We start from the raw sequence: 15,967 nt of genomic DNA, 5'->3' as shown, positions 1-15,967 counted from the left end.
CATACTATCATGTGCCTCTATTGCTCATAAACAAAGTGTTTCACTGTTGTTCGTGACACGTTACAAGACATAAATCAAATCAAATCCGAACCCAGGCACACCTATATTCACAGAGTTGTGTAATTCTGAGAAACCTGAACAAACATTTAGACTAAGAACATTAGTCTGAGACGGTGTTCCAAATGAATGTAGATGCAAACTGGCTATCGTTTTTCGATCAATATGATTTAATGTGGTTATATTTCTGTCAACACTCGGGTCAATGTCATTCTGACTGGGCTTTCAGTGCAACTGGTGCCATAGAAGGACAGTGGGCAAAAAGGCATGGAAACTTGGTTTCTCTCAGTGAACAGAATCTGATTGATTGTAAGGAACCAAGAAACGGATGCTTTCTTGGAACGGCATTGAACGGCTTTCATCAAGTGATTGATTTTCAAGGCATCAACTCTGAGGAAACTTACCCTTACACAGGAAAGGTAAATCCCCTCGACTTCTAGTAAGATTGTGGTGGAGTCGGGGTTCATTCTCATTTCGTTTTATTTCATTTCTCTGTCCTGTCTGCGTTCACTTGCAAGTTTTCTTGGAGTTTATTTTAATTACCTCTTGGTGAAGAGCAGCGAAATCTGTGAGTGTGTCGAGCAGCGTGGACTCACATCGGAGATAGCCGAGAGGGTTTGGGTTCCTGATGGCTCCTGCCCTGACGCCAATTCATGGCTGCTCAGGCGGTGATGAGTCTAGGTCCGGGGCAGAGTCCATATCCAGTACAGTTTCGTGCAGGCAGCAGATGAGCTCTATTTTCGTTCATGGCAATGTCTGTATCTATCATAGATTCACAAAATTAGCTGTGCAGGTGAGTCTGGGATTTTGGCAGCATCTGCATCCAGCACAGATTCATGGAGGTAGCGTGCAAGTGGGTTAGTTTTCTGTCAGTGTCTGTATCCAGCAGATGTTCACGGAGGCAGAGCGAAGGTGAGATTTGTTTCCTGTCAGTATCTGTATCCAGCTCAGATTCATGAAGGCAGAAAATGTGAGTTTGGTTTCCTGGTATTCCTGCATCCATCATAATTTAGTGAAGATTAGTTTGGGTTCTGTCAGTGTCGCTATCCAGCGCAGATTCATGGAGGGAGGGGAAAGGTGTTTTCGGGTTCCTGTCATGATCTGTATCCAGCACAGATTCATGGAGATGGGGAGAAGTTGAGTTTGGGTACCTGTCAGTGCAGGTCGCCATCACAGATTAATGGAGGCAGCAATGGAGCTTCGGCACAGTACAAGAACGGGCAGCAACGGCAGTGATTGCATTAGTAACCGATGTCTAAAGCAGCCTCGTGGTAACAACAGAATCGTGTTTGGACCAATGTCATGCCTGGCAGCATCAGTGAGGTCCATTAAGGCCTCCTTTTGACCAAGGCATCAGCGGAGTCAAGATGCTGCCAAACATTGGGCGACTTTCATTCCGACGGTGATAGAGAAGGGGACACATGCCTGACCAGCATGTCCATGATGGAGTACTTAGCAAGTACTATGTAGTTGGACGTTTTCTTTATTTCTCCATTTCTTTCTCCTTTATATTGTATGTTGTGATTTTAAATGTGTTTTGAGATGGTGCTGCAGCGTGGCAACACTATACAACACATTTCACTGTATGTGCAAAGAATATGCACGTGACAGTAAATAACTCAAATGATAATCCTTAGGTACTTTACAAAAGCACGGACTTTTTCCAACATCCATGATAATAGACCGTGGAATTCAGCGCTTTTCAAATGGGAGCTGCCATGCTGGATCTGTGTCAATCCTTCCCTGAGAGTCTGCCCTCAGGTTTCTGAAAGTGTCACTGCACAAGTAGCATTAAGGAGGCTGAGAGAATATAATCTTTCAGCACTCCCAGTCATCTCAACCTTATCTTGGAATGCTCTCCTCCATCTTGACACAACACCTCGTACCCTCAGCCAATGTGTCTGAGGAGTTAAGAGTACTTCCATTTCTGTGAATTAATGCTCACCATTCCCACAGCACAAAGATGTGGAGGTTAGGGGGATTGTCTATGTTAAGCTAACCATAGTGCGCAGGGAATTATAGGTTAGGTGTCTAAGCCATGGGAGACGCAGGGTTTCAGGGATAAGGTAGGGCCGAATGGGCATTTTTTGCACTCTGGGGATACTATGATACTGTGAGTTAGGATGTGGATATGACGTTCAGCTGAATCAATGGAACATTCAGCATGTTCTGCCCTTCAGACGGGTAAGTGCACCATCCATTATAACAGTTCACATCCTAACACCGCGATGGACAGATCTGAAGAGTCAGGAATAAAGGTAAGTATTTTTAGTCTGTCTGCTTCTCCCATATGCCCCATCGGGCTGGTCAGTCACTCTAATATAAGTTGCAATTTTACATGAAAAGGAACAACTTACGTTTGGAGTGTGAGCTATAAGAAGTTATAAACATTTGATGAGAAATCTTCGAATTACGTGCTCATGTCGTTGGTAGGTCTGTGTGTAAATATGATCCTTTGTTAAGAGAGGTGTTTACTCTTAAGGAATGGCATTTACCGTGCAACTTGCTGGGTTGACATTTGGCATATTGTGGTGTAATTAAGAAACTTGGCTTGAATCTATACTCAGGAGACTTTTTTGCGTAAGTTGCTTTCCGGTTGATGTTGTTACTCCACAAGCCGTTGTTGTCTTTCTACACGTCACAATTGCCCCGAGTATTGCATTTGATTGGGATCAGCCTCTTGCTAGCAAATCCCAGCTCTTTGTCTCAATGTCACACAGTTTCACCTTGTTTTTCAGTTCATGCTTCAAGTTCTTACCCCAGCTCTTCCACACTCTCATGTCTGGACTCATTGTAGATGACATGTGCGTTACTATCCAGGACAGCTGTTGCTTTTATTTTCGGTTTGTGTCAACACTGCTTAATTGTTCCTCTGGTAATCTGAGGCCACAGGCAATGCAGACTTTAAGTTCATTGTCTTCCCACGTACTCTGCTCTCCAAAATCCAGCGTTTCACTGGCCAAAGAAACAACTGAATGAAATAAACACTCTCGTCATGTGACAGGCGTACATGATCTGGTGACTGGGCATCACTCTAAACTAAACCTATTATATGGCTAAGTTTTATGGAGGTGATGGCCTCTCACTCACTGGCTGGCGAGTCAACATTAACAGAGTCCCCTCTTTTCATGAAGCCACAGTGTAGGTATTATCACTTGGGCACTGAGCTGGACAAGAGAAGGGCTTTGCACAAATGACAGCGCCAAGGAGTGGTCATGAACAGCCAGAGGCCAGTGGCCCTGCTCAACAGGAAGGCAGTAACATTCAGTACAACAACCTGAGGGCTGGTATTGATCTTGGGTAACAGACCAACAGTAAGTGATTGAGTGAGAGGAGGGGAGGTGACGATCACAACACAGCTTGGGGTGTGTTTGGCTGGGGTGGGATGTGGTGCAGTGAGGTCAGATAACAGCAGGTGTACCCTTCCTCAACTTTTACTTGATATTTTCCCGACCCCTAAATCTACAAGCAATGCTGAACACATTTGCATGTCGTTGTCCTCTCATGTTGAGCACCTCACTCACCCCTGAATGAATTATATTGGCATTGGGATCAGAACTGCTCAGTATTATAAATTGCCAATTTGGCAGCCTCAGTTTGGACTCCAGCACGAATACTTGGCTTGTGATTCATTACACCTTTAGTCCCTAGTTTACACTCCATAGTTGGGGAAACAACCTGACCTCAAGAGTTAAAGTGAGAATGACACCCCTTTCCATCAAGGCATGGCGTAACATGAAGGAGCCCAAGAAAATCTGGAGTGAATGGGAATTGGAAGAAAAAAATTCTTTTGGTTGTAATTATATCGAACACACTGGAAGGTGTTTGCAGTTATTTGATGTCTTTCTGCTCAGGACATTTCGATCGGAGTTCCTCAGTGTAGCCTTCTTCTACAGCCATCTTCAGCTGCTTCGTCAGTGACCTTCTATCCAAAAGGTAAGCAGGGGGAATATCTACACAATTGTCTGCACCATTTGAATTTAGCTGAAAATGTGTTGCTGGAAAAGCGCATCAGGTCAGGCAGCATCCAAGGAACAGGAGAATCGACGTTTCGGGCATAAGCCCTTCTTATCACATTTTGAAGAAATCTGTCTCCAATGCGGCAAGGTGTGGACAATATCTCCACTTGCGAAGATAAATGACAAATAACATTCTCACCAGACAAGTGCCAGGCAATGACAAAATCCAACAAGAGAGATAATTTAACCATCACTGAATCGCACACTATCAACACCTCTGAAGCCTTTCCATCAACTAAACAAAAGGCAAGGATATGGTGGAATACTTCCACTTCCCTGGATGACTGCAGCTCCGACAACAAAGAAAGAAACAGTTATTTTATTGGTTGTCTACTATAGACATTGGACAGATTGGACAGTAGATCTCGGAAACGTGCAGATATAACAGAATTGCTGATCAGGATGATTTGAAATTCCCCAATATTAATAGGAACATCCGTGGTGCAGATTATCTGGATGGATATGATTTTGTTAGGTGTTTCCAGGAAGTATTCCTGATTCAATAAATAGATAGGCCGACTGGGGGAGACAATATTGGATTTGCTGCGAGGCAATTCGCCAGGCCAGGTGTCAGATATCTCGGTGGGAGAGCATTTCGGTGACAGAGAGCATCAATGCCACAAATTTGTGGTCGCCATGGGGAGGAATAGAAACGGACTGTATGAGAGGGAAGCTGAAAATGTGTTGCTGGAAAGGCGCAGCAGGTCAGGCAGCATCAAAGGAGCAGGGGAATCGACGTTTTGGGCATGAGCCCTTCTTCAGGTAGAAGGGCTCATGCCTGAAACGTCGATTCTCCTGCTCCTTGGATGCTGCTTGACCTGCTGCGCTTTTCCAGCAACACATATTCAGCTCTGATCTCCATCATCTGCAGTCCTCACTTTTTCCTGGATGAGAGGGAATTTAATCTGGAGACGGGATGTTTTACTGCTCTTTGACAGGACCTGTGGAGTGTAAATTAGGAATAATTGTTCTATGGAAATGCACAACAGAAATGTGGAGCTTTTTTTTACTGTGTTGAATAACTTTGTCCCAATGAGACCGTGGCAGAATTTTAAAGGAAAGGAGCCCTGGATGACAAGAGCAGAAAAGCGGGATCTGGCGAAAAGTTTGACGATTACAGCGTCGAAAGGAAATAACTCAAAAATGGACTAAGGAAAACTGGTTGGGGGCATGAGAAAGCCTTGGCGGGAATGATTTAAAAAATCCGAATGTTTTGCACACGTACATTAGGGATAAGAGAATGATCTGAGAGAGTCTAAGCTGGATCCAAGCCAATGGAGAGAACTTAAGCATCGAGCGTGGCGAGATACAAAAGGATCAAAATGATTTTTTTTTTGCTATAGTGTTCATGAGAGAGAGGGAGCTTGATGATACTGGGGAAGAGCTTAATAGGCTTGAACAGATTGATATTAAGAATGTGGATATGGTAGAAATTCTGGAAAGCGTGAGTATGATTCAATCTCGAGGGCGGGATCAGATCTATCCACATATCCGACAAGAAGTGAGAAGTGAGATTGCTGCACCTCTGGCAATGATCTTTGAATCCAACCTCTTCACAGGAGTGCTTCTTTATGTTTGGAGGGAGGCATATATTTTAATTCTCTTCAAGGAATTAAATAGGTGAAAAAAACTGGAAATTATTGTCTCGGTAGATTTACGTCTGTGGTCAGTAAGGTACTGGAAAAAGTTCGCAGATATAGGATTTTGGATTGTTTGGACAAAGATTTTTGATTAAGGAAAATCAATATGGCTTTTTGAGGAGCATGTCATGCATCGCAATTCTTATTGCGTTCTTTGAGGATGTGTCGAGACAGGTTGATGAAGGTCGAGCAGTGGATAGGATGTATATGGATTTCAGTAAGGTATTTGATGGGTTCCCCACGGAAGGCTGATTCAGCAAGTTAGGAGGTTATAGGATCTATTGAAATTTGGCTGCCTGTATACGGAATTGGCTGGCTGATAGAAGACAGGAAATGGTCGTGGATGGGATGTCATTCATTGAAGTTCGGAGACCAGTGATCTCCTGCACGGATCTGTTCTTGGGCCTTTGCTCTTTGTTGTTTTTTTTTTATAAATGGCTTGGATAAAGAAGTGGAAGGTCACCAGAGACGTTTACCCAGGAAAAAGGCTGTCACGAGAGGTCATACAGTTATGGTCACTGGAGAAAGTAAAGGGAAGATACCAGAGGTAGGTTGTTTCCGCAGAGTATTTGATGCGTGGCCTGCACTGCTAGCTTTGGTAGTAAAGTTAGAGACATTCAGAACATTTAAGCGACTGCTGGACAAGCACATGCATGACAGCAATTTGAGTGGTATGTATTCAGGTTGATCTTAGATTAAGATAAATGTTTGACACAACTTTGGGGTCCGAAGGGCCTGCACTGTGCTGCACTGTTCAATGTTCTATGTTTTGACACTGAGTAGGTTTGACACCATCCAGGACATTCATTCCATTTGTCTGGCATCAAATCCACAAATATTAATTCCCTCCAATATCATCACAAAGTGATAGCAGTATATACAATCCATGAGCTACAGCTGTGAAGTTGACTGATGGACTGTCGACAGAATTTTCCAAACCGAAGACCACTTCCGCCAAGGAGGGCAGTAGATACAGTTAACGCCACTCCCTGCAACATCCCCTCAAATCACTCACCATCTGGGCTCAGAAATTTATTGTCATTCCGTCACCGACTTTGGGTCCAAAGCCTTGAACTCCTTCTCGAACAGAATAGTACCGATCAAACATTCTGCAAATGTTCTGGAAGGCAGATCATCACACCTTCTCCAAGCTAAGTTTGAATGAACGCTGACACAGTCTGACACAACTACATTTTAAGCCATCTTGGAATTAAATCTGGGTGTATGTGGCAATCCCTCCTGTTACACACAACCACCCATTTCAATATCACTCCCAGTATCAATCTCACCCCAGAGTTGGCATTATGTTCTGCCCTGTGTCCTGAAGCTGAAGTAACTGCAACATTGGTGAGAAGTAATTGAAAATTATTGACCAGAATCTTCACTCCATCAGACAGTAGCAACACTCTGCAAACACTTACCACATTTATAATTTTCCAATTTTCGTTTAAACACGGGCAGAGTGGCCATACTTTAGACAATCAATATACTTCATCATTTCCAACTTGCAGGAATTTACAGAGAGGCCAAGAGTGCAGATGCATAATTCCTTGGAAGTGGACCCGAGGATAGATAGGATGGTGAAGGAGGCACTTGGCACAGTTACCTTCATTGTTCAAAACATTGATACAGGTATTGGGACGTCATATTGCAGCTGTACAGGACATTGGCGAGGCCACTTTTGTAAAACTGTACACATGTTTGGTTGCTCTGTTAAGGGGAGGATGTTGTTAACTTTCACAGGGTGCAGAAAATATTGACGAGGATGTTGCTGGGATTGGGTTTCAGTTATCGGGAGAGAAGAATAGGCGGGGCTTTTCTCCAAGCGGAGGAACAGAGGCTGAGGGTTGACATTATCAGGGTTTATAAAATCATGAAGTACATGGATCGGGTGAAGAGCAGAATGTTTTAGCCATGGGATCGGAGTCCAAACCTAGAGAGCAGAGCCCTAAGATGAATGTGGAAATATTTGAATAGGTACTGAGACTAATACTAATTAGATGTAATCCAACGACTCTAATGTTGCAATTATTGACGGTTTGGGAAACGTTTATCTGCATGTGAAGATTTTAATTCACTAATGTACGATCACAATTTTCAGATGAGTCGACGAAAACTGTGAAGAGGCTCAACTCTTTCTAATGTAGTTTCGCTATGAGCAAACCAGAGGGTGAGCTTGATTGGGATATTGAATTGTCAAGGCAAAGAACAATGTTCTTCATGTATTCGCATTTCAATTCATTTGCAATACCATTGCTTGGTGTCAGTGTAGAATGTTTCGAATACATTGAGCAATAAATATTAACTTTGACACAAGAAAACCCTAAAAATTATCTGATTGTAATTGTTTCGGGCCAAGGATTATGTATGTATGGAGGAGAAAGTGAGGACTGCAGATGCTGGAGATCAGAGCTGAAAATGTGTTGCTGGAAAAGCGCAGCAGGTCAGGCAGCATCCTCTGGGACACCCGGACCAACCAACCCAACCACCCTGTGGCTCAACACTTTAACTCCCCCTCCCACTCCACCAAGGATATGCAGGTCTTTGGACTCCTCCATCGCCAGACCACAACAACACGACGGTTGGAGGAAGAGCGCCTCATCTTCCGCCTAGGAACCCTCCAACCACAAGGGATGAATTCGGATTTCACCAGTTTCCTCATTTTCCCTTCCCCCACCTTGTCTCAGTCAAATCCATCGAATTCAGCACCGCCTTCCTCACCTTCAATCTTCTTCCTGACCTCTCCGCCCCCACCCCAGTCTGACCTATCACCCTCACCTTGACCTCTTTCCACCTATCACATTTCCGACGCCCCTCCCCCAAGTCCCTCCTCCCTACCTTTTATCTTAGCCTGCTGGACAAACTTTCCTCATTCCTGAAGAAGGGTTTATGCCCGAAACGTCGATTCTCCTGTTCCCTGGATGCTGCCTGACCTGCTGCGCTTTTCCAGCAACACATTTTCAGCTCATGTATGTATGGAATGACCTGCCTGAATAAATGGTGGAGGCTGATACAATTACAAAATTTAAAAGGTATCCAGATGGGTATATAGATTAGAAGTGTTCAGGGCCAAATGGTCGTGAATGAGACTACAATACGTCAGGATATGTGACCGGCGTGGACGAGTTGGAACAAACGGTTTGTTTTCGTGCTAAGTCATTATAAATGAACTTTTTTCTATAAAACAGTGAACAAATATCACACAGGTTTGGGAAAATAAATTGGCTGCCAAAGTCGGAATGCAGAAAAGTGTCAAGAAAAGAAAAAAATAGCTTTATCATGATCCGAATGAGTGTTCCTTTTTAACATTTTATTTAAAATTTAGGTGGGACGCTATTGCAGATTTGAACCAGATAAAATTGCTGCTAAAATCACTGACAGCAAATGGGTTTGGGGAGGCGAGGCAGCATTGGAACAAGCAGTGAGAGAGATAGGACCGATGGCTGTTGTGATTAATGCAAGTCTGAAATCTTTTCAACATTATAAAGGAGGTAAGTCGCAGAGCACTGGATGATGTCGTTGAATCAGATTATCGACTGTTCAAGAAAAGGTATTTGAAATCATACATCTACTGACACATTTACTGTCACTATTTTGGTATTAATATTACTGCAAAGTTTACCATGGACCATGACTCTTACCCTTGTTCCTGCCCAGTCTCCCCCCGTGTAACATGCCGTCCAGTACTGTCAGATATTTTCGAGTTAAAGCTAGAGCATACTACAAACTGAGCTCAGGAATGGTAATGAGAAATGGACCTGCTCCCATTCGGAGTGATGCAAACAGCTCAAAACGTTGTGCTGGAGTTAAGAGAACTGATAGTGAGGTGTAACTGTCCTGATGTGCTGCTGAGTGTCTGCACAAGTCAGCGTTTTTTATTGTAAAATGGAGACGCTACACTCACTGTATCTGGATTAAGAGGAAGGGCGAGACCTTCGACATGAAATCTCTTGGCCTCCTGCTGAGAGTCCTTCACTCTCTGCTCCACCTTTTCTGTCAGCAGCTGTTTCTGTTCCTTTCTTGATCTCCTCTCGTGTGGCAACTCGAGATGACTTGCAAAGACGGTGGTCTGAACAGGGAGATCGACGCCTGCACAGCTTCCTTGTGATGATGACACAGGTCGTCTCCATGTGCAGGCCCATTCCGTATTGACATCATCAACATTTCAAATCACAAAACACTTCTACTGTACAACCCACAATTGGAGACAAACTGGAAAATACTGAATGCAGAGTGGAGCTCCTTCATCGCCCCAGGTGTAGGATTTTGTAAGTTAACAGAATGTGTTAACACACATGGCACCAAACTAATGTTTCACACGGTCACATACCATGGTCAGTGTGTTCTGCCAATGTCTGATAAATTATCTCTACACCGAAAATAGTCTCAGCAAGATACTATATCAATCATTGATACAAAAACAACAGCAAAAATAATAAAAACTGGAAGAATGTAATCAAGGTCGGACCTTCAATTGGAAAACAGATAGTCTGTGATTGGGTGGAACAAGGAAATTAAATAAGAAAAGGGATGGTGGTCCAGTGCCAGCAGGAATGGAAAGGAGACAATTAAAGAAAGTAATGTATAGCAGCAGGTTTCAGGGCCTGAGGGAGTGTTATTTTAAAAAAAAGAGACCTCAGGGCCCGCGTGCACAGTTCCATGATTTTGGAGTCACACGTATACAGGGTAGTGGAAGCAGCACTAGTCAGCTTTGGGATGTCGTGTTCCAGCTGCGCAGGACATTGGTAAGGCCAGTTTTAGAATTTCATGCTAAAGTCTGGACTTCCTGTTATAAGAAAGATTTTGTTAAATTTGAGAGGATCCAGAAAATATTTACAAGGACTTAGCAAGGGTTGAAGTATTTGAGGGGTAGAGTGAGGCTGAATAGTGTCCAGCTTAGAGGTTTGCTCGAGAAGCACAGCAGGTCTGGCAGCATTTTAGGACGAGGAAAATCGAGTTTTGTGCAAAAGCCCTTCCTGTGCTTGAAAAGTCGATTTTCCTGCTCTTCAGATGCTGCCTGACCTGCTGTTAATTTCCAGCATAAGTCTAATGTGGACTCTGATCTCCAGCATCTGCAGTCCTCACTTCTGCCCGAGGCTGAGAAGCCTGCAGCCTTGATCGCTGGTACGACAGAGACTGAAGGGTGAGCTTGTGGAGGTTCATAAACAATAATGGGTATTGGACAAAAAAGAGGAGGGGACTCCAAAACTATAGACCATACGTTTAAGGTGAGAGGGGAAGGATTTAAAAGTTACCTGAGGAGCAATGTTTTCACACAGAATGGTAAGTGTCTGGAATGACATACCAGAGGAAGTGGTGGAGAGTGATGAAATTACAGCATTAGAAAAGACATCTGGATGGGTACATGAACAGGCATGGTTTACAGGGATATTGGCCAAGTGCTGGAAAATAGGAGTAGATTGGTTGAGGATATGTGCTCAGCATGGACGAGTTCGATCGAAGGATCGAAGCATTTCTACGCTATAAAACTCTATGATTCCGAAGGATGTGCCTAGAGGAAGTGAGAATGGTGGAGGCGATGTCATTGGGAAACATTGATTAAAGTCAACAGAAGTAATGGTGCGGAGTGAGGACGATCAATTTGAAGACAATTTGTAAAAAGAGACATATCAATGCTCATTAATCAAAGCTAAATTTACACTAATTAAATATTTCACGGATGAACCGTTTAATATGTGTCTCCTTACAGGAGTTTACTATGATGAAAATTGCAATGGATATGTAACCAATGAAGTGCTGGTGGTTGGTTTTGGAATTGAGGATGGAATGAGCTATTGGCTGGTTAAAAACAGGTCCGTGCTCTATGAAATAACAAACATCTGATCACAGACGGAGAATGGATAGTGAGATGGCGTGAATTTTCTGTCTCTGTGCTGTCACCTGTGTATCTGTTCAACGAGGACGTAACACTGTGTTTATCTGGAAGTGAATGCTCAATGGTTGTGCTGTCTGGGATCATATCTGAAAAAAACGTCAGAGGCAGGTATCCCATCACCAAGTAACGCTGCACTTACAAGTGTACGGTTCTTGCCTGAAGTATTGCTTCGTACAGAGGCAGGCATCAGAGTGCCATTATCCCTGAATCATAACCTTTTTTTAACTTTCCAATACAAATTACAAACGTACGGTTAAAATTAACAGCTATACACAACAAAAAGCAATTTACTGGGGCAATGGGCGGGGAAGCCAGACCTCAAACCCAACTGTACAACCTGTTCACAGGGAAACAAAGACAAAGCTCGAATCACTCAACCGTCTCACCAGACACCAGGGCACTGATGGGACCAGATTAACAGCCCCAATTCTGGAACGTTGAACATAGAACTTCACAGCCCATTACATGCCTTTCGACACTCCATGTTGCGCCGTCCTGTTGAACCAATCTGAAGCCTATGTAACAAACACTATTCCATTCTCGTCCATATGCCTGACCAATGACCATTTAAATACTCTGAAATGTGGCAATGCCTCTACTGTTGCAGGCAGAGTTCCAAGCCCATACAACAATCTGAGGAAAGAAACTAACTCTGATACCTGTCCAATATCTATCTCTGCTGATTTTAAAGCCCTCCTGCAAGCCATCGATATTCAAGGAAAAAAGCCTCTCACTGTCCAATTTATCAAATATTTTAATGAACTTATGTGTCTCAATTAATTCACCTCTCAAACGTTTTTCTAACGAAAACAGCCTTAACTCCCTCAGCTTTTCCTTTTCATATCTCCCTCCAAAACTGGCGATTTCCCAGTAAATCTCATCTGAACCCGTTCCAAAGCATGCACATTCTTCCTCTAATATGGTGACTAGAACTGTCCACATTAACCAGAATGTGGTTGCAACAGAGTTTTGTACGGCTTGAAGAATGATCTCCTGGTTCCGAAACTGAATTCCCCTAACAATCAAAGCTAACACACCATATGCCATCTCAATAATCCTATCAACCTGGGAGGCAACATTCAAACATCGATGTGCCTCGACACCGAGATCTCTGTGCTCATCGTCACAAGCACGAATCTGACCATTAGCCCATTACATTGGATTCCTTCCAAACTGAATCACCTCACACATTTCCGCGTTAAACTGCATTCGCCAGCTTTCGTCATAGCTCTGCAGCTTATTTACTTATCTCTGCAATCCATACATCCTTAGTAACTGTCCACAACTCTAACGAACTTAACGTCATCCGCATATTAATCCACCATCCTTCTGTGCTCTCATTCAGTTCATTTATATAAAAATCGACGAACAAGAGTGGATCCAAAACTGATGCGTGCGGTACTTCATTAGTAACTCAACTCTAGAATGAATATTTTCCATCAACGACCACCGTCTGTCTCCTTTCAGCGATTTATTCGATGAGGCGTCGCTGGCTGCCGTTATTACAATCACGGCAGTCAGGTTTGGAAGAAGCAGTCCCATCCTCAGGGCCAGATTGGATACAAAATGTTTGATTAAATAAGTCATGTGGTTCGGGTGAATACACACACACACACAGACACACACACACACACACACACACACACACACACACACACACACACACACACACACACACACACACACACACACACTTCTACATGATTTCCCAGAGGAAACAGTATGTGGGTAGTAAAAACATACGCATTGTTGTTTGATAAGGTAGATAGTATTACAGTGTAATGGGTGCTGGAATACTTTTGTAAAGCTGGAAATGTGACTTGGGCAGGGTAACCGTATATGGAACAAATTTTAAGGCCGACGTATCCTTGCAGTTCAGGAGACACTGAGTAACCTGTGCCCAAATCAACTCATGCTCTGCACAGACTCTATCCTGTGGCAGGAAATCTCAGAACGGTGAAGGTAAAAAAAAAAACTCTGAGAAAATCCCCTCCTGCATAAGGCAAGAAGGAAATTTCCAGGAGGGCATATATACTGCTCTCACTCGTCCCTATTCACTTTTCCCTTCATATCTACTCCAGCTGCAGACCTATCCCTGATAAGGATCTCACCTCATGCCATTTTAAATGTTGTAGTGAGTCCATACGGACTGTAAAGATCAGCAATTGTTGTAAAAGAAAACAATTGACTCTTTCCAGCCTGATGCAACTTATTCTTTACAACTCATTATCTAGCTCAGTAATTCCAGAATTCAGTCCCTAAAATAATTTCAATTATATACCAGAGTTAAAACAGTTGCTTCTCCAAACATGTCTCTTTTATCAGCGTTTTGATTCCAACACCAATCAATTGTCATATTTTCCAGCTGGGGAACAGACTGGGGTGAAGAAGGGTACATCAAAATTGCCAAGGATAGAGGGAATCACTGTGAAATTGCCAGTTTTGTGCGGTACCCTGTCGTGTAATGAGCCAACTGATAAGACAGAGCTTCATCAATTCCAGCTGAATGAAAAACCGGACTATTTCTGTTAATGCTGACTCATTCAAGGTCATTGCTTTAATTGTCTGCTGCAAATTTAAAAAGTGAAAAAATAACAATTTCTGCACATTTCTATCGCTTCATATCAAACCAATGGCATTGTCTGATTGATACATATCACCACTGTAAATGATAGAATGAATACATTCTCCAGCTTGTAGAAGACAATAATCTGCATGTACTGCTGATGTCCAACAATATAATAAAGGCTGCCAGCAATCATTTTCAGAGCTTGTTTGTTCCAAAGGAACGTATTTGTCTTCGTGCCGAATGAATTGTCTTGTCTGCTATGAAATCTATTGTCAAACCACATTGTAGACAAATGCACAGAAAATTTGAAGAGTCTGTGTTTTTTGACACCAGCACAGTTACTGAATAAATGCAATGGGGTTGTTGAGGACAATAAGGCTTAAATGAACAGAGTCCAACCAGAAACCGTCCTGGAAACAGGTTAAGCTGGCCAGACTGTAGACTGGGAGTGTCCCGATGAGATTCAGTTCAGATAAATGCGAATATGTAATTTCATCTATTGATTGGCACTGAACAAAAAAACTGGTAAACGGAGTATTTTAAGTATGGCTAAGCAATACTGATGGAGAACCGTCACTCACAAAAAGAAGTCACACACAGATCTGTGAAATAGACAAATACTTGTTTATTTCTGACGATATCATGGGCAAGAGAAATTGATAGGAATGGTACAGCATGGACACACTGCACAGATAATTCCAGGTTTCTCTATCCCGTGTTGTAGATACAAATAGTGTGCATAGTGTTACGTCCGTGTTCCAGTCGTGCATTGTTAATTCCAAGACAATATGAATTAAATTATATTGAATGGAAAAAAGAATGTAATTGTAACAGGGATGTCCGTTCCTCATCTAGTGCAGGTGCCCATCTCCAGTATCACCGTTTCAATGCTTATGCAGGTTGGTATTCAATCTTCAGTCGAATCAGGTGTCACTCAGTCTAGGTAGGCTTTGTGTGGTTCAGTACTTGAGGAGACTGGGGATGTCCTTGCATCACTTCGATAGAGATGGTGCTATTGTGAGCTAGGAATACTGTTGTCAGATCATCTAAGGAATTTATTCATTGAGTCTGGAAGCTGTTTAGAAAATGGCTTGTTTTGCTGTTTTGTTACTGAGCTGATTGTGGTCAAGTTGAGGCATTTTGCGTATGTTGTGTTTAGTTAATAACCGACATGGCTTCTGCAAACAAGTAGTGGGCAGGCAGAGAAGTTTTTTTTTCTCTCCGACAATTCCTCCTTTTTTTTGTTTTTTTCTGAGAACTGGGTTTGAGGTGAAGCGGGTGTGTCCCAAGAACTAGGGGGTTATCTGACGCGGTCGGGCCAGCATCAGTTGGGTAGTATTTGAAGTCCGAGTCCAAAGCTGCCTATTCCGCGTCGGTTCCAAAGTTATTGTTCGAGTGGGCCTTCATTGATGCATAGTAAGGGGACGGGGGTAGCACCTTGAAGCACAAACGCTGGCGAGTTAAACACATTTTAAGAGCCATGCAAGAAGTGCGATATCGACGATGATAGTAATGACGAAAATGAATCCCTGTAGCAAGGCTGTGCCTCAGGAAAACTGCCACAGTTCTTGCCCAGTTCCATAGGTCCCATTTTGGTTTTTGGTTGAGCAGTACTGCGGTAGCGTATTGGATATGCCAGGCTGGGTTACTGATGTCCTCACTGGGGTTAGGTGTGTAAGTGCAGCAATCGGAAACGATGAGGGTGCAAGCGCCCACTTTCTCAAACAGCAGATAATCCTGGATCATCCAGTATTGCAGGGTCACATTGGGGATGCCAACAGTTTTG

The 15,967-nt window shown here is 43.1% G+C and overlaps 1 protein-coding gene across 1 annotated transcript; it reads left to right on the top strand.

The window, feature by feature from the left end:
* The first annotated feature begins 182 nt into the window (after nt 1-182).
* Nucleotides 183-14,387, top strand: LOC148134804 (procathepsin L-like). The gene is made up of 4 exons (XM_087985388.1): nt 183-476; nt 9,042-9,207; nt 11,427-11,529; nt 13,978-14,387. The coding sequence occupies exons 1-4, from the start codon at nt 183-185 to the stop codon at nt 14,075-14,077; spliced, it is 663 nt and encodes a 220-aa protein (XP_087841514.1). The 3' UTR covers nt 14,078-14,387.
* Nucleotides 14,388-15,967: the final 1,580 nt, after the last annotated feature.

Source organism: Chiloscyllium plagiosum, unplaced genomic scaffold (genome assembly GCF_037043375.1).
Source record: "Chiloscyllium plagiosum isolate Xiang-an unplaced genomic scaffold, Cpla_swu_hap1 HiC_scaffold_52, whole genome shotgun sequence".
In the NCBI taxonomy this organism is placed as follows: domain Eukaryota; kingdom Metazoa; phylum Chordata; class Chondrichthyes; order Orectolobiformes; family Hemiscylliidae; genus Chiloscyllium; species Chiloscyllium plagiosum.
Note: the sequence above shows the minus strand (reverse complement) of the source record. Positions and strands in the feature narration are given on the sequence as shown.

What these genes read in the sequence shown, in the direction of transcription:
- LOC148134804 (XM_087985388.1), top strand. Translation starts at nt 183, where the DNA reads ATGAATGTAGATGCAAACTGGCTATCGTTTTTCGATCAATATGATTTA. An exon ending in CTTACCCTTACACAGGAAAG is followed by an intron (nt 477 to 9,041) that starts GTAAATCCCCTC and finishes TTTAAAATTTAG; the next exon opens with GTGGGACGCTATTGCAGATT. An exon ending in TTTTCAACATTATAAAGGAG is followed by an intron (nt 9,208 to 11,426) that starts GTAAGTCGCAGA and finishes GTCTCCTTACAG; the next exon opens with GAGTTTACTATGATGAAAAT.